The following is a 19337-nucleotide window of genomic DNA, read 5'->3' as shown; positions in this document are numbered from 1 at the left end:
ATTGCCCTCCAGAATGGTTGGATCAATTCACAACTCCACCAGCAATGAATTAATGTCCCCACTTTGCCACATCCCCTCCAGCATTCATTACTTTGCATAGCTGTCATGTTAGCCAATCTGCTAGGTGTGAGATGATACCTCAGAGTTGTTTTGATTTGCATCTCTCTGATTATAAGAGATGTAGAGCACTTTTTCATGTGCTTATTAATAGTTTTGATTTCTTTGGCTGAGAATTGCCTGTTCATGTCCCTTGCCCATTTGTCAATTGGAGAATGGCTTGATTTTTTGTACAATTGATTTAGTTCTTTATAAATTTTAGTAATTAAACCCTTGTCAGAGGTTTTTATGAAGATTGTTTCCCAATTTGTTGCTACCCTTCTGATTTTGGTTACATTGGTTTTGTTTGTACAAAAACTTTTTAATTTGATGTAATCCAGATTATTTATTTTGCATTTTGTAATTCTTTCTAATTCTTGCTTGGTTTTGAAGTATTTCCCTTCCCAAAGGTCTGACATGTATACTATTCTGTGTTCGCCTAATTTTCTTATAGTTTCCTTCTTTATGTTCAAGTCATTCATCCATTTTGAATTTATCTTGGTGTAGGGTGTGAGGTGTTGATCTAAGCCTAATCTTTCCCACACTGTCCTCCAATTTTCCCAACAGTTTTTATGAAATAGTGGGTTTTTGTCCCAAAAGCTGGGATCTTTGGGTTTGTCATATACTGTCTTGCTGAGGTTGCTTGCCCCCAGTCTATTCCACTGATCCTCCTTTCTGTCTCTTAGCCAGTACCAAATTGTTTTGATGACCGCTGCTTTATAATATAGTCTGAGATCTGGGACTGCAAGACCCCCTTCCTTTGTATTTTTTTTCATTAATTCCCTGGGTATCCTTGATCTTTTGTTCTTCCAAATGAACTTTGTTATGTTTTTTTCTAAATCAGTAAAAAAAATTTTTGGGAGTTCCATGGGTATGGCACTGAATAGATAGATGAGTTTGGGTAGGATGGTCATTTTTATTATATTGGCTCGTCCTACCCATGAGCAGTTAATGTTCTTCCAATTGTTCAAGTCTAGTTTTAGTTGTGTGGAAAGTGTTTTGTAGTTGTGTTCATATAGATCCTGTGTTTGTCTCGGGAGATAGATTCCTAAGTATTTTATTTTGTCTTGGGTAATTTTGAATGGGATTTCTCTTTCTAGTTCTTGCTGCTGAGCTGTGTTGGAATTATATAGAAATGCTGATGACTTATGTGGGTTTATTTTGTATCCTGCAACTTTGCTAAAGTTGTTGATTATTTCAATTAGCTTTTTGGTTGAATCTCTAGGATTCTTTAAGTAGACCATCATGTCATATGCAAAGAGTGATAATTTGGTCTCCTCCTTGCCTATTTTGATGCCTTCAATTTCTTTTTCTTCTCTAATTGCTACTGCTAGTGTTTCTAATACAATGTCAAATAATAGAGGTGATAATGGGCATCCTTGTTTCACTCCTGATCTTAATGGGAATGCATCTAGTTTATCCCCATTGCAGATGATATTAGCTGATGGTTTTAGATATATACTGTTTATTATTTTTAGGAATGACCCTTCTATTCCTATGCTTTCTAGTGTTTTTAGTAGGAATGGGTGTTGTATTTTATCAAAGGCTTTTTCTGCATCTATTGAGATAATCATGTGATTCTTGTTGGTTTGCTTGTTGATGTGGTCAATTATGTGGATAGTTTTCCTAATGTTGAACCAGCCCTGCATCCCTGGTATGAATCCTACTTGATCATGGTGGATGACCCTTCTAATCACTTGCTGGAGTCTTTTTGCTAGTATCCTATTTAAGATTTTTGCATCTATATTCATTAGGGAGATTGGCCTATAGTTTTCTTTCTCTGTTTTTGGCCTGCCTGGCTTTGGAATTAGTACCATGCTTGTGTCATAAAAGGAGTTTGGTAGGACTCCCTCTTTGCTTATTATGTCGAATAGTTTGTATAATATTGGGGTTAACTGTTCTCTGAATGTTTGATAGAATTCACTGGTGAATCCATCAGGCCCTGGGGATTTTTTCTTAGGCAGTTCTTTGATGGCTTGATGGATTTCAATTTCTGATATGGGATTATTTAAGAAAACTATTTCTTCTTCTGTTAGTCTAGGCAATTTATATTTTTGTAAATATTCATCCATATCACCTAGATTGGTAAATTTATTGCCATATAGTTGGGCAAAGTAGTTTTTAATGATTGCCTTAATTTCCTCTTCATTTGAGGTGAGATCCCCCTTTTCATCCTTGATGCTATTAATTTGCCTTTCTTCTTTCCTTTTTTTAATTAAATTAACCAGTACTTTGTCTATTTTGTCTGTTTTTTCAAAGTACCAGCTTCTAGTCTTGTTTATTAGCTCAATAGTTCTGTCACTTTCTATTTTATTAATTTCTCCCTTAATTTTTAGGATCTCTAGTATGGTTTTCTTCTGGGGGTTTTTAATTTGTTCATTCTCAAGTTTTTTGATTTGCATTTCCAATTCCTTGGTCTCTGTCCTCCCTAATTTGTTAATATATGCACTCAGGGATATGAATTTTCCTCTAAGTACTGCCTTGGCTGCATCCCATAAGGTTTGAAAGGATGTTTCGCCGTTGACAAATGTCTTTCCAGAATGGTTGAACCAATTCATAGTTCCATCAACTGAGCTTTGGAGTAGCTATTTTTTCCTATCACCTCCAGCATTTGTAATTTTCCTTTTTTTCTCATCATTACCTATTTAAATAGATAGGCACTGAATGATGTTTATAATAAATTCCTTGCATCTAAAAGATGTATTGTGCATTCTGTTCTTGTTCACTTATTACATTTAAAAATAATTTTATTGATATCTTTTGTTTTTATATCTTCTAAATTTCTCCTAGTATCCCTCTGCCTCCCAGAGATCTATCCTATATTACAAAGAATATTTTTAAAGAAAAAAAATTGAGGAAGAAAGTTTTAAAAAGCAAAACCAACCAATAAATTGAAAAAATATGAAAACATATGTAATGTTTCATATCCATGAAGAACTTCCCATTTCTACAGAAGAGATCCCTTAAAAAATGTCACTTGATCTTTCCATCCTCTCTAGCTATTTCCTAAATCTCTTCTGTCCTTTGACCTAACTCCTTGAAAAGGCCATCTGCTTTCCTTCCTCTCACTCTTGTTAACTCTTTATGGTCTGTCTTCTGACCTTATTCCACTGAAACTGCCCTCTTCAAAGTTACTAATGATCTCTTAGTTGCCAAATCTAGTGGCCTTTTCTCCAAACTCATCCATGACCTTTGAATAGCGTTTGGCACTCTTGCTAACTCCTTGAAATTCTCTGATTTCTCTCTAGGTTTCTGGGACACTCTCCCTTTTCTCTTCCCTTTTATTTGACCACTTCTTAGTCTCTTGCTGGATTCTCTTCTATTTCACACTATCTAATTGAAGATGTTCCTCTGAGTTCTGTCTTGTGCCTTCTTCTCTCACAATACTACTTTACCTAGTGTTCTCATCATCTCTAAAGAATTTCATTACCATCTCCATGCTGAAGATTCTTAAATCTACTTTTCCTTCCCCAGTGTCTCTGCTGACATCCAGTCTTATATTTCTAACTGCCTTTAAGATAGCTCAAATTATATGTCTAATAGACACCTTAAAGTTGAATATATCTCAAATAGAACTTATCTTTTACACTAAATCCTCCCCTTCCTCCTTAACCCTTCCTTCCTCCCCCCCCCCCCCCCCCCCGTATAGAGCAACACCATTGTCTTAGACTCTTAGGCTTGCAACTTAGCCAGAACAAACTCAGCCATTCCCCAAATTATGGGTATTCTCTCACGTTCCAATTCTATGCTACCTCAAAAGGAGCTGCTATAAATATTTTTTACATATAAGTCCTTTTCCTTTTGCTTTTTATCTCTTTGGGGTACAGACCTAGTAATGGTATCACTAGGTTAAAAAACATATATTGTTTTATAGTTCTTTGTGTATAGATCCAAATTACCTTCCAGAATGGTTGAATCAGTTCCTAACTCCCTAATAATGCATTGGTCTCAGTTTTCCCACATCCCCTCATTTAGCCAATATGATATGTGTGGGTTATTTCTTTCATTGTGCATTTCTTTACATAATATGATGTTAGAATATTTTTTCGTGTGATTATAGTTTTAATTTTAAAGATATGAACAGTTTTAAAAGCCTTTGAGCATAGTCCAAATTGCTTTTCAGAATGATTGGATCACAGTAATGCGACTACTAGGTCTGTATCCCAAAGAGATTTTTTAAAATGGGAAAAGACCTGCTTGTACAAAAATATTTATAGCTGCGTTTCTCGAGGTGGCAAAGAATTTGAAACTAAAAGAATGTCCTTAAATTGGGGAATGGTTGAACAAATTAGAGTATATGATGGTAGAATACTATTGTGCTATGAGGAACAATGAACAGGATGATTTCAGAAAGAACTGGAAAGACCTACATGAACTGATGCAGAGTGAAATAAGCAGAACCAGGAAAACATTGTAATAGCAATATTGTGGAATGATTAAATGTGATAGACTTAGCTACTAATAGCAATACAATGATCCAGAACAATTCTCAGGGACTTATGAAAAAGAATGTTATCCACCAGCAGAGAAAGAACTATTGGAGTAGGAATGTAGATAAAAGCATATGATTTTTCACTTGTTTATTTGGGTATAAGGTTTGGAGTTTTGCTTTTATAAGATTATTCACTTACAAAAATTAATAACATGGAAATTTTAAAAATTAGAAGGATTATAAAAAGAATGATCAGATCAGTTTATAACTCTACCAGCAGTGCATTAGTGTTCCAATTGTCCCACATACCCTTCAGCATTTATTATTTTCTTTTTCTGCCATATTAGCCAGTCTGATAGATGAGATGGTATCTAAGATTTATTTTAATTTGCACTTATTTAATCAAGAGCAACTTAAGATATTTTCATGTGATTATTTACAACCTTGATTCCCTCATATGAAAATGACCTATTCATATCCTTTGACTATTTATCAATTGGAGAATAATTTGTATTCTTATAAATTTGTCTCAGTTCCCTATATATTTGAGAAATTAAGACCTTTGTCAGCAATATTTGCTGTAAAATTTCTCCCCTAGCTTTCTCTTTTTCTTCTAATCGTGGTTGCATTGGTTTTGTTTGTGTAAAGACTTTGTAGTTTAATATAATCCAAGTTATCCATTTTACATCCTATAATGGTTTCTGTCTCTTGAATGGTCATAAATTCTTCTCTGATGTTCCTCTAATTTTCTAAAGGTAGTACTCTTTATGTCTAACTCCTGTATCCATAATGTATTGATTACTTATCTTGGTATAGGGTACGTGCTTATAATCATATAAATAACAGTACATAAAGTATAATCCTATGAATATAGATTATACTCAATAAAATTTTAATGTCTATGGATTTTCATGTACTTCGTGTTATTTCATGGAATTGCTTATGTGGTAGAGGCATGGAGAGAAACTTAGAGAACTTGTAAACCAAGATGCAAGAACCAGGGTTCCAAATGGAATATTCCCAGGAGTTGGCATAAATTAAATAGGGACAAAAAGGAATATACCTTCTTTTCTGCAGCACATGGTACATTTACAAAAACTGACCATGTATTAGGGCATAAAAACATTGCAAACAAGTGGAAAAGAGCAGAAATAATAAATGCAACTTTCTCAGATCACAATGCAATGAAAATAATAATTAGTAAGGGAACATGGAGAGGTAAATCGAAAATTAATTGGAAATTAAACAATACTATTCTCCAAAACCAGTTAGTTAAAGAACAAATCATAGAAACAATTAATAACTTCATTGAAGAAAATGACAATGATGAGACATCCTTTCAAAACCTATGGGATGCAGCCAAAGCAGTACTCAGGGGAAAATTTATATCCTTGAGTTCATATATTAACAAATTAAGAAGGGCAGAGGTCAATGAATTGGGCATGCAAATTAAAAAATTAGAAAGTGAACAAATTAAAAATCCTCAGATGAAGACTAAATTAGAGATCCTAAAACTCAAAGGAGAAATTAATAAAATTGAAAGTCAAAGAACTATTGATTTAATAAATAAGACTAGAAGCTGGTACTTTGAAAAAACAAATAAAATAGACAAAGCACTAGTCAGTCTAATTAAAAAAAGGAAAGAAATAAACCAAATTGACAGTATCCAAGATGAAAAAGGAGACCTCACCTCTAATGAAGAGGAAATTAAGGCAATCATTAAAAACTACTATGCCCAATTATATAGCAACAAATATGGCAATCTAGGTGATATGAATGAATACTTACAAAAACATAAATTGCCTAGACTAAAAGAGGAAGAAATAAATTAGCTTAACAACCCCATTTCAGAAAATGAAATTGAACAAGCCATCAAAGAACTCCCTAAGAAAAAATCCCCAGGTCCAGATGGATTCACAAATGAATTCTATCAAACATTCAGAGAACAACTAATCCCAATATTAAACAAACTATTTGACAAAATAGGCCAAGAAGGAGTTCTACCAAATTCATTCTATGACACAAACATGGTTCTGATCCCAAAGCCAGGCAGGTCAAAAACAGAGAAAGAAAACTATAGACCAATCTCCCTAATGAATATAGATGCAAAAATCCTAAATAGGATACTAGCAAAAAGACTCCAGCAAGTCATCACAAGGGTCATCTACTATGACCAGGCAGGATTCATACCAGGAATGCAAGGATGGTTCAATATTAGGAAAACCATCCACATAATTGACCATATTAACAAGCAAACTGACAAAAATCACATGATTATCTCAATAGATGCAGAAAAAGCCTTTGATAAAATACAACACCCATTCCTTTATACAGTTGCCTTCAGAGGTAGCTCCGGGGATCTATCAGTTTTCAGTTCTTCTAAGGTTGGAAGATCTAAGAAGAGATATTTTTAAAATATTTTCTGGGCCTCTGTTCTGATGTTTGAGGGATCATAAGCACCTTTTCCACCCTGGAACCGTGACCTTGGTCACTGGCTACCCTGTGGCCAATAGTAGTCCTCCTCACCTTGGGATTGCGACCTAGGAATGCAATCTGGATCTGTGTGTGGGCAGTGCAGCAGAGTCCTGCACCCAGAACCAGCAATAGGACTCCCTGCAAAATCTCCTTCTGACCAACCCTCTTACTGTCTGTGACCTAGAGCTCTGAAAGCAGTTGCTGCTGATTTAGCTGCTCCCAAGGCCTTGGGAGGACTTGCTTTGACCTTCTAGTCCATATTCCATTTCCAGTCTAGTGGGATAGACCTTTCATGCTGATCTTTTAAGTTATTTTGGGCTGAAAAATCATTTCACTTTCATCCTTTTATGAGTGCTGCTCCAGAATTTCAGTTATATTAAAGTTATTTGGAAGGTAATTTGGTAGAGATTAGATGGGTCTGTGTACTTTCTCTAAAATCTTTTCTGGTCTATCCTCCCTTCCATGAATGATTTCTTAGATATTCTCACTATGGGATACTTGATAAGATTTTATTTAAAATTTTTTAATCATTTTGAACAGAGGCCCATTTAAAATTTTGAATGATATTGGCTTGTAGTTTTCTTTCTGTGTACTGTCTTTCCCTGGCTTAAGAATTAGGACTTATATTTGTCTCATAAAAGGCCTCTGGTTAAATTTCTTAATTTTTGAGGATAAGTTGTGAGGTCTGGGTACTAACTCTTCTTTAATAAAGAAAAGTTTGATAGAATTCTCCTATGATTCCATCAGGTCCAGGAAATTTTTTCTTTGATTGTTTCTTTGCAGAGACACCTATTTCCTTTTCTGAAATGGATTATTAATTAAGATCTCTACCTGGTCTTAATGCTAGCTTGGATATTTTGTAATTTTTGAAGGTATTCCTCATTTTCTTGGTGTTCTCTGTTTTGTTAGCATATAATTGCACATATGTTCTGATTATTCTTTTTTTATCTCTTCTACTTTTGCTCTATAATCACACATTGCTCATTTGCAATTTCATTGATTTGATTTTCTGCTTTCCTTTTAATTAATTAGATAAAGGTTTATCTATTTTATCAATCTTTCTGCTAGTGCAGGCCTTCATCACCTATGCCTATGATTATTGCAGTAGTCTGCTGGTTGGTCTGCTTGCCTCAGGTTTCTCCCACTCCAATCCATTCTTATCCACTAAAATGATATTTCAAAAACACAGATCCAATCATGATACTTTCCTCCATTCAACAAATTCCAGTGGCTTCCTGTTGCCTTTAGGAGAAAATACAAAATGCTTTATTTAACATTCAAAGCCCTTCATTACCTTGCCTACTCCTATCTTTCTGATTTTCTTACACTGGTCTCCTGGACATGTCTTTCATCTAGTGACACTGGTTTCTTGGCTGTTCCATAAATAAGACTTTCCATCACTCTGCTCAGGGAATTTTCCCTGGCTCTCCCCCAGGATTATTCTCTCCCTTCTCTTCCTTGACTGCTGACCTCCCTGGCTTCCTTTAAATTCCAAGTAAAATCTTGGTTTTTATAGGAAGCCCTCCTAAAACCTCTTAATTTTGGTGCCTTCCCTCTGTTAATTTTTCCTATTTATCCCATCTGTAGCTTCATAAATTTTTTATTTGTTTGCATATTGTTTATCCCTTTAGGTTGTCAGTTCTTTGAGGGCAGGAACTATCTTTTGCCTCTATTTTTAAATTCTTAGCACTTAGTATAATGTAGACACTAGCATTAGGAGATACCTAATGATTTTTCTTAATAGTCTTCATCTCTAACTTTTTTTTCTCATTATTTCCCTTGATAGTTTAACTCCTTTATTCTCTGAATCGGTTTTGTTACTTTCATAAAGTATCTTTTTGATAGTTTGTTTAGAATAGCACTGAAACTGCTGAAAAGTAAATATACTTTCTGTAGATCTTGTTATCTTTAAATGTATAATTTCCCAAATTGTAAGTGTAACCTGCTATCATAATTAAACTGTAAACATTTTAGATGGTGTCTCAAAGCAATTTTCATCTTTGTAAAAGTTATTTTTCATTTAAAATTTTTCAGACTTCATGGTAAGCTGGTGACTATTTGTATGTTTAGAAACAAATTAACTGTTGCCTTTTAGCCATGACAGTTCATAATAAATGAATAAAATGTGTTTAACTCTTAAAGGTACTTTACTATAGCTATTTTATTTCCTATTAAATAGCAAAGTATAAATATTAAATATTAAGCACCCACAAAAAAAAACAGTGTCTTCTACTAGATGGTTGTATCATATATTAGAGAAGCTCACTAGGCTCTGTTAATAAAATTTGTGTATGTGGGTTTTTTTTGGAAACTGTAGCTCTACGGTGAAATTAAGTAACTTTGAACCTAGTTTTAGACCACAAAGTTGGCTGGGCTTGCTGTTACTTGTGATTTTTTCTTAGGAATTTTCTGCCAATTCAGGTCCTGGAAACAAATTACAAAAATATTAAAAAAAAAAATAAAGTCAGGTATTTGTTTTAGCAACACATGTGCTTTATTTGAACATTTAAGCTCTTTTAATAGAGACAGTTGGTAGTGTAGTGGATAGAGGGCTGGGCCTGAACTCAGGAAGAACTGAGTTCAAATGTGGCCTCAGATACTGATTAGCTTTATAATGCCAGGCAAATCATTTTAATCTCTGTTTGTCTTGGTTTCTTCAACTGTAAAATGAGGATAATAATAGCACCTTCCTTGCAGGGCTATTGTAAGGATCAAATAAAATAATATTTGTTAAAAAATAGGCTTAGCATAGTGCCCGACACATAGTAGGCAATATACAAATGCTTGTACTCTTCTCTTTCCCTTCCTAATTATGCCTGTTTTGACATATCATTTATGCATTATTCAGATAATACATAATTAAATATTTATCATATGTATTACATTGTACTAAATGCTTGATTATATAGGTAGATAGTTGCACAGTAAATAGAATTATGGATTTGGAGTTGGGAAAACCTTCATTCAAATACTGCCCCAAATATAGAGTAGCTCTGTGGCCCTAAGCTGCTTTAACTTCTCTCAACTTTAGTTTCCTCATCCATAAAACAAGGATAATAATAGCACCTAATTCTCTAGTTAGTAGTTAGGTTCAAATGAAATAATATGCAAAGTGCATTATTATTATTGTACTAGCCTTTCTATCTTAGAATTGAAGCTAATTATATCAGTTCTAAAGCAGAAGAGCAGTGAAGCCTAGGCATTTGGGGTTAAGTAATTTGCCCAGGGTCTGAGGTCAGAGATGAACCCAAATCCTCCTGATTGTAGGCCTGGCACTCTATCCATTGTGCTACTTGGCTGTGACCTCCTCCCCACCTTTATTTTCCCCAGTCACTTTGGACTCTTCACAACTTATTTGGGATTTTCTAGGCAAAGATACTGAAGTAGTTTGCCATTTCTTTCTCCAGCTCATTTTACTCAGGAAACTGAGGCAAATAGGGTTAAGTGACTTGCCCAGGATCACACAGCTAGTAAGGATCTGAGGCAATATTTGTAAAGTTGGATTTTTGAAAGAAATTGTAAGACTCTTATTATAACCTTGCATATATGTGTATCTCTCTCTCTCTCTCTCTCTCTCTCTCTCTCTCTCTCTCTCTCTCTCTCTCTCTCTCTCTGTCTCAACAACTAGAGTGCAGTAGTCCTCAATCAGTAGTATGATTGATAATAACAATGGGTTGTATAATTTGCTCACTATAGTTCAATGGCAGCATTAAAACAACAATATTTAAAGCTATTTGTGTAACACCAGAGTGACTAAAATCCCATTATTTGCATTTCATTTTCATTTATAGAAATCCTTCCATCATTTCTTCAGAAAGTTGAAGCTGTCTCTGAAGCCTCTGGAGAAACTTGTGCCGCTTTGAATGATTGTCTTAATCTCTTCACCAAACAAGAAGGGGTAGGTATTTTGATGCTAATTTATCTCAATTATTTTGGTGCCATATCAGCATATTAGACAACATTTCTTTTGGCTAGTGCCAGGAGAATACTGCATGTCAAGTAACCCCAAGTTATGTACTTGTAGTCTCCTACTATAGGACCCAAAGGCTAAAATATTAGTAAAAGTCTTACATTTTCATAATTTAAGTGGTGCAGTGAATTTTTAGCATCTTCATATAAATTTGGGGGGTTTTGTTTGGTTTTGTCAGGGAAGGACTGTTTTTTAATAATTTGAATAAAGAAAGCTTTCACAACTAGGAAGATACATAAAGGTTTCTGAGAGGAGTTAGGTACCTGAGCTGAGCCCTGAAGGAAGATACACTGAGAAGGGAGTCCCTTTCAGATATAAAGTTACTCCTATTGTAGAAATAGAAAATGGAATGCCAAGTTTTGGGAATAGCTTGTATAAGTAGATGTGCTGCTGAAAATTGGCTACATTGTATAGTGTATCAAAGGTGAAATTAGATATGAAATTAGAATGGAAAAAGTGGGTTCAAGCCAGAATGTGGAAAGGCTTAAGTAAAAAGCACTGTAGTCTATATTGCATCTTAGGAACAATAAGGAACTAAAGGACTCTGAGTGGGATAGTAACTCAGACCTATGCCTCCCATTATTTTGGCAACTCATGAATTCAGAGTGTTGAGGTTATAAGGAACTTTAGAGGTCAACTAGGCTTACCCCTTCATTTTGCAGATGAGGAAATTGAGTCCCTAAGTGGTGAAGCTCCTTATCATACAGTTGGCAGACTCTTATGGCTTATTTGTTTTTCTTCATCAGAAGATATTTAAGAATGTTATATATAATGTTAATGGTTATAATCAAGTCAATCAGTAGGTATTTGTTTAATCTCATACTTTGTGCTAGGTACTCTGTTCACAGTTAATACAAAAAAAAAAATTCCTTCCTTTTAGGAACTTAAATTCTAAAAAAATGAGATAGCACACATAATTAAGTATACATGAACTACCTACCAAACAAAGTGTCAAATTAAAACATAACCCAGGCATAAATTCAACTAGAATTCCTAGAAGAGATGTAGTAGGAATTTGAAAAAAAGGGCTAAACATATTTTTTAAATGAAATGAGAGTACTTGAGGGGAAAATAATGGAAACAAAATGAGTTATGAAAGAAATAAGAGCTATGGAAGAAGGAATTGGAAATGTAAGTAACTGCTTGGCACAAGAGGTACAAAACTTTGCCCAACTAATAAACAAACCAAATTGAAGCCAAAGAATCCATGAGACAAGAAGAAATATCAAAATCAAGTAAAAAAGACTGAAAATTGAAGTTTAATGACTGGAGTTAAATAGAAACATCAAAAGGAAAACACTAATGAACATTAAAAAGGATCAAACAAAGATAAATTATTTATCTTCTAATATAGGGAGGTGGGTTAGATATGTTTCCTCTGAAACCTGTCATTATCAAGTGTCCCAGAAGGAGTCTAATGGGACAGGAGGCCTAAGAATATTTCTGTTGTGTCTTGATGATCTTAAGAGAAGTGTGAAAATAGATGGAGTCAAGCTATCTGAGAAAGAGCAATACAGCCTTGTGCAGTTGTTCATTTGCTTTTGTGACCCCTTATGGGATTTTCTTGGCAGAGATGTTGGAATAGTTTGCCATTTCCTACTTCAGTGGGTTAAGGCAAACAGAAGTTAGTTAACTTGCCCAGAGCCACACAACTAGGAAATGTCTGAGGCTAGATTTGAACTCAGGTTTTCTTGACTGCCAAGTGGTCTATTCACTAAGCCATCTAGCCACCTACAATCTAGATCCCCACTATTCCTTCTCAAAAATATTGAAAATGTACTGGACGTAAATTCTGATTGAGAAAGTCAAGAAAAAGTCATAGTGAGTCATTTTTTCTATCCAGGACAGCTTAGAGGAACAGCTTGAGTACAGATACTAGGGAAGGTGTCTGATCAGGATTAAGTTTAGCATAGAGCATTCCAGCTCCTAAGAACTAAAAGAGGGCCAAGACAGGGAACAAGAGTAGAATGAGATCTCAGGTAAAGCTTTGCAGGAACAGGTGCTATCTGGCAACTCTGTCACCTACTGCCCAGTTCTGAGTCACAAATACAGGGTGGATAGGAAAGGTCACAAACATAATAAACCTTAGTTGTGAATCCAGCAAGAAAGAAGTTCAGGAAATAAAACTCTGACTCTGAACTAAGTAGCAGAGGGATGACTTAATTCTAGTCTTTAGTCTAACATGTAAATCTGTCAAGTAGTAACAAATTAAAAAGGTGATTTTAAAAATAAAATTATAGCAGCAGAGGGGAAAAAATAAAGAGCTAGGAAAGAAAGATATGAAAAGATAATTAATAGCCTTATTGAAGAAAATAACTCCTGAAAATTACAGTTGGCCAAATAGAAGCTAATGTCTCCATGAAACATTACAGTTGGCCAAATAGAAGCTAATGTCTCAATGAAACATAAGAAAACAAAATCATTCTGAAAAATTGAAGAAAATTCAGAATATCCAATGTGAAAACTAACAAACCTGGAAAATAGATGAGGGAGAGATAATTTAAGAATCACTGGAATACTTGAAAGCTATGAATATAAAAAAAAGAACCTAGATGTTATATTTCAAGAAATTGTTCAAGAAAACCATCCAGAAATCTTAGAAACAGCATTCAAAGTGGAAATTGAAAGACTCCACTAAAAGAATCATAAAAGGAACTTCAAAGTGAAAGCTCCTGGTAATAATATAACCTAAATACAAAGTTCACAGTTCAAGAAAAATATATTACATGCAATCAGAAAGAATTAATTCAGATACTGAGGAGCCACAGACAGGATCACACAAGATTTAACAACCCCATGTTAAAATGTTGGAATTTTACAGAAGACATATTAACTAGGTTTAACACAAAGAATAACCTACCTAGCAAAACAAGTATACTCCTACAGGGAAACAATGAACTTTGAATGAAATAGAGGTCTTATAAGCAATCTTTGTGAACAGACTAGTTCTATATAGAAAAGTTGGCATACAAACAGGTAAGTCAAGAGAAAAATAAAAAGGAAAACATAAGAAACTATATGGATTAAAGAAGGTTAAAGAGCCCAGTAGAATGGATTAGAAACCAAAAATCCAACAATGTGTTATTTACAAAAATCATACTTGAAATGGAAGCATCCACACAGAGTCAAAATAAATTCCTGGAGTAGAATGCATTATTGTTCAGCTAAAGTAAAAAAAGACAGGATTAGCAATCATGATCTCAGAAAAATTAACAAGAAAAATAGACTTAATTACAAGAGAAAAACAGGAAAACATTTTTCTTGAGAGTAACAGACAATTGATTAATATCAATATTAAATTATGGACCAAATGGTCCTAGCATCTACATTTTTAAAGTAAAAATGAAATGCATGAAAATGAAACTTACCAGAATACATAAACAGTCTACCTTAATTTGCCTCTCAGATCTAGATAACTCTATCCCAAAAATAAACAAGAAAGAAGTTTAAGACTTGAGTAGAATTTTAGAAAAATTTGATGTAATAGATCTCTGGAGAATATCAAATAGGAATAGAAGGACTATTTTTCAGCCGTTCATGACCCATTCACAAAAATTGGGTTTGTATACTGGGTCATAAAAACCACACACAAAAATACAGAAAAGCAAATAGTAATTGTATCTTTTATTAACAATAATGCCATAAAATTACATTTAATAAAGGGCTTCTTAATCAAAGATTAAGATAATTAGAAACCAAATAACAGTACTAAAGAATGAGTGGATTAAAGAAAAATTCATAGAAATGATTTCATTAAAGATGAATAAATAACTATGAGAATACACATTAAACTTTATAGAAGACAGCCAAAGCAATATTTAGAGGAAAAATTTTATCTCTAAACTCTTTTTTTAATAAAAGAAAGAACAGATCAATGAATATGTCATACATATCAAATACTACAAAACCAATAATTAAAATCCTCTCAAATAAATACCAAAACAGAAATCTTTAAAGTCTCAAAGGAGAGATTAACAAAATTGAAAGTAAAAAAGCAAAAATCATTGAACTGATAAATAGCATTAGAGTTTTTTCTTTGAAAAAAAAAACCTGTTAATTAGATAAGCCATTAGCTAATTTTATTTCAAAGAAGAAAATTAACCAGCTTAAAAATGGGGAGAATAAAAGGTGTTTATAAAGCAAGTAAGAAGAAATAAAAGAAATTATTGGGAGCTGTTTTACCCAACTTATGTAATAAAATTGATTATCTAAATAAAATCAATGAAAAAAAATAAAAATAGCCCACATTAACAGGATAGATTGAAATAGTATACTTAAATGACCTTATAATTGAAAAAAGAAGCTATTAACTTTCAAAGAACAATATTCCAGGACTTTATGAATTTATATGCAAATTCTACCCAACATTTAAATAATAACAATACTACATAAACTTTTAAAAAATACAAAAAGGGGTATTACAAAATTCCTTCTTTGAGGCAAAAATAGTGTTGCTGCTTACACTAGGAAAATCCAAAACATCAAGAAAACTATAGACCATTTTCTTACTGAATATTGATTAAAAAATTTTAAGCTAAGTATAAGTAGATGACTATCATGTATAACCCAAAGATCATGTACTATGATCAGGCCAGATTTATACTAAGAATGAAGGGAGCAATTCAGTATTAGAAAAATGCTGAAAGCTCAGGGCCTGCCTTGCTCATGGCTTCAGGGGTTCCTAGCCAGGTGGGGCGGCAAAGGTGGAAATGAGTGATGGAAGACAGTGGTGAAGGCAGAAATGAGTAATGGAAGACAGCAGTGAAGATGGATATGAGTGATGGAAGACAGCGGTGAAGGTGGAAATGAGTGATGGAAGATGTGTGTGTTAGCCTAGGGCCCAACTTTGCATGGAGCTGCTAACACCAGACCCAGGGGTAGCTTTTATTTTTATACCCCAATGGGTACATATTCAACATACATGCTCAAATGTAGATAATTGGAAAAGTGATACATTAACTTTTTTATATTTTTTTTATTTGGTCAATTTCAAACATTATTCCTTGGTTACAAAAACTATATTCTATTCCTCCTCACCTCCCTCCACCCTTCCTATAGCCAATGCACAATCCCACTGGGTATTACATGTGACCTTGATCAGAACCCATTTCCATGTTGTTGATGTTTGCACTAGGATGTTCATTTAGGGTCTATATCCCCAATCGTATCCCCCTCCACCCAGATACATTAACTTTTAACAAATCGTCTGATTAACATTCTGTGAAGATAATCGACAAACATTGTGGCCAAGTTGACAGAACAAAGGGGTAATAGAAACACAATTCAGTTTTAATATTAACTAATCATTTTTTAGAGTTTCACTGGGGAGTTTCTAAGATGGGTTTCAGTTGGTAAATCAAGTCACTGAGGCATGATGTACTAAGGCATAGTGTACAAGCCTCTCCCTATGATGACTGATGTGCTGGCTTAGGAGAATTTGTTCTATGCATGGGAGTGGGGAATTTCCAAGACCAGCTTTGTTGAGAGTTACATGCATAAGCAGAAGTTAACCCATGATAATCTTTTCGGTTTGGTTTTGTGAGTATGATCTTTTGGTGGTATTCTGGGGGAATAATGTGCAAGTATTTGCTCTTATATTATTTTTCCTGAAGCTGGGGAGAGAACACTAATCGTAATAATTCCAATATGAAGGTATGTTAGAGAAGTCACACAGAGGGGGTGGAGTGGATGTCTCCATCCTGCCAAGGAGCCACTTTGTGACTTCTTGGCCTCCACATGTGACTGTGTCAAGACATTGTGGCTTGACGGCCCCCATCAGAAAAACTCAACCCAATTGACCACATTGATAATTTTTAAAAAATGAAAATCATATTATTAGTTAAGTAAATGCTGATAAAACTTTTGTTATATTACAGCACCCATACCTATTAAAAACATTAGAACATGTAGGAATAAATGGAACTTTCCTTAAAATTATAAGCAATATCTTACTAATGGGGATAATAAAGTAGAGAAGCCTTTCCAATATCAAGGGTAAAGCAAGGGTTTCCATTATTTTATAATTTATTTATAATATTTTTCCATGGTTACATGATTCATGATTTTTTGCCCCCCGCTTCCCTCCTCCCTCCTAGAGTTGAGAAGCAATTCCACTGGGTTATACATGTATCATTGTTTAAAACCTATTTCCATATTATTTATATTTGCAGTATACTGCAAATTCCAAACCCCAATCAAATCCCTTTTGAACTACATGATTGATCATGTTTTTCTTTTGCATTTCTGCTCCCACAGTTCTTTCTCTGGATGTGGATAGCATTCTTTCTCATAAGTTCCTCTGGATTGTCCTGGATCATTGCATTGCTGCTAGTAGAAAAGTCTATTCCATTCAATTGAGCCATAATGTATCAGTTTCTATATACAATGTTCTCCTGATTCTGCTCCTTTCTCTCTGCATCAATTCCTGGAAGTCTTTCCAGTTTATATGGAATTGCTATAGTTCATTATTCCATGGGACTTTTTCACAAAGCTGTTTACTGCCCTTAAATCTTGGACCAGTCTCCATTGGACTTTTCCTTCAGAGTCACATTTTGTTTTCTTTATGGGTATTATTGGTGTATTATATTCTGAAATTGTTGGGATTAGAATTTTCTGATCCAACAAGCTTTGGATAATTGGGTTGATTCCATCTATGGCTTCTTTACTTAGTTTGTATTGTGGTATCCTTGGTGGTGTCTCTTCTTTAACTTCTACTTTTACTGGTGTTGCTGACTTTAGAATCCCTACATCTGAAGAATGTGTAGCCCAAAGTCCTTTGGGTATATCACTTGGTATTTCAAATATTGTACCTTCATTCTGAACTTGTTCATCATCCACTTGCCCCATTAACAGCAATGGATAATGTTTTAAAGAGTCTTTGGGTAGATGTAGAAAGATTTTCCCCAATTTATCACATTGAATAGTTGCTCCAATTTTACACAAAAAGTCTCTCCCAAGAAGGTTGATTGGGCATTCTGGGATTAACAAGAATGTGTGTTCTGTTGTTAGGGGTCCTAGTATTACCATTTTTGATTTTAGTTTTGGTACTCCTTGTTTTTTCCCTTTAGCCCCCATTATTTGTATGTAACTTGTGATTTGGCTGTCTTCGGGAAATGTTTTTAAAACAGATTTAGTTGCTCCTGTATCAGTAAGAGCTGGGTAAATCTCATTACCCACTTTTATCATGACCCTTGGTTCTGTGTTCTCATTTTATTGGCACACTTGGACCATAGGTGCCTCTATTTCTATTTTGTTCAAATCCCAGTTTTGTTCTTCATCTACAGACTTTTCTTATTGCTTTGAACATTCATTTTTCAATCCATCATCAGTTTGCAAGGGAATTGCATTATTATGGAGACTTATGGATGACATAACAATGTTTGTGTTTGTTTTTTCTTGTGCAGTTACTATTGGTTGGAATTCTTCTGCATAAGGGTTTAAAGCATTATAGTATTCCATCACCAACAGATGCCACAATTTGTTCAGCCATTCCCCAATTGATGGATATTATTACTATTACCATTCACTAGTCAACTAGAAATATGAGGGTAGCAATAAGATGAGATAAAGAACAAACAAAGCCATTGTATTTTACAGATAATAAAATGGCTATTTAGAAAACACAGTGAGCTAAAAAATAATTAAAATAATTTACAACTTCATCAAAGCTTAAGGATATAAATTATATCCATAGAAATTACCAGCATTTCTGAATATTAACAATGAAGTCAAGTAGAAAGAGAAAGCAATATGAATTCTATTTAAAATAATTAAGGAGAGTATAAAATCTTTAGGAGTCTGCCTACCAACATACATGTAGGACTTATTGGAATAAAATTACAAAATACTCTTTACTCAAAGTTTTTTTAGTTTCATAAAGGTTAAAAATATTAAAGGAGTCAGTAAGGAAAAATGGGAGAGAAAGGGGAGGATCAGTATCTGATTACAAACTAACCCACAATACCATAATCATCATAACAGTTTGGTGTCCAGAGTAAGACATAAAGAGATTGAGCTAACTACACATATACAGAAGTATATGATTATAGCAATCTGGTATTTGATAGTGTAAGAATTCACTATTCAATATACCTGTTAGGAAAACTAGAAAATAGTCTGGTAGAAACTACATATTTTTGCATATTAGAAAAAGCTCCTAATAGGTATATAATTTAATAAAGATTGACATCATAAGCAAATCAGAGGGGCATGAAAGAAATTACCTGTCAAATCTACGAATAGGTGAAGAGTTTGTGACCAAACAAGCAATCAAGAGATTAACAGGAGAAAATAGTACATTTTTGATTACATAAAATTAAAATGTTTTTGCACAAAATCCCTCCAACTAAAATTAGACAAGAAATA

At 34.0% G+C, this 19337-nt stretch overlaps 1 protein-coding gene across 8 annotated transcripts in view; it reads left to right on the top strand.

Moving 5' to 3' along the window:
• The window catches only part of OSBPL1A (oxysterol binding protein like 1A), a 333490-nt gene that overhangs the window by 139102 nt on the left and 175051 nt on the right, over positions 1-19337 (top strand). For all 8 annotated transcript variants that reach the window (XM_007487597.3, XM_056823805.1, XM_001362403.4 and 5 more), the window contains one exon: positions 10795-10901. In XM_007487597.3, coding sequence (XP_007487659.1) covers positions 10795-10901 — 107 coding nt within the window. The remainder of the gene's footprint in view (positions 1-10794; positions 10902-19337) is intronic.

This window comes from Monodelphis domestica, chromosome 3 (genome assembly GCF_027887165.1).
Source record: "Monodelphis domestica isolate mMonDom1 chromosome 3, mMonDom1.pri, whole genome shotgun sequence".
NCBI lineage: Eukaryota > Metazoa > Chordata > Mammalia > Didelphimorphia > Didelphidae > Monodelphis > Monodelphis domestica.
Note: the sequence above shows the minus strand (reverse complement) of the source record. Positions and strands in the feature narration are given on the sequence as shown.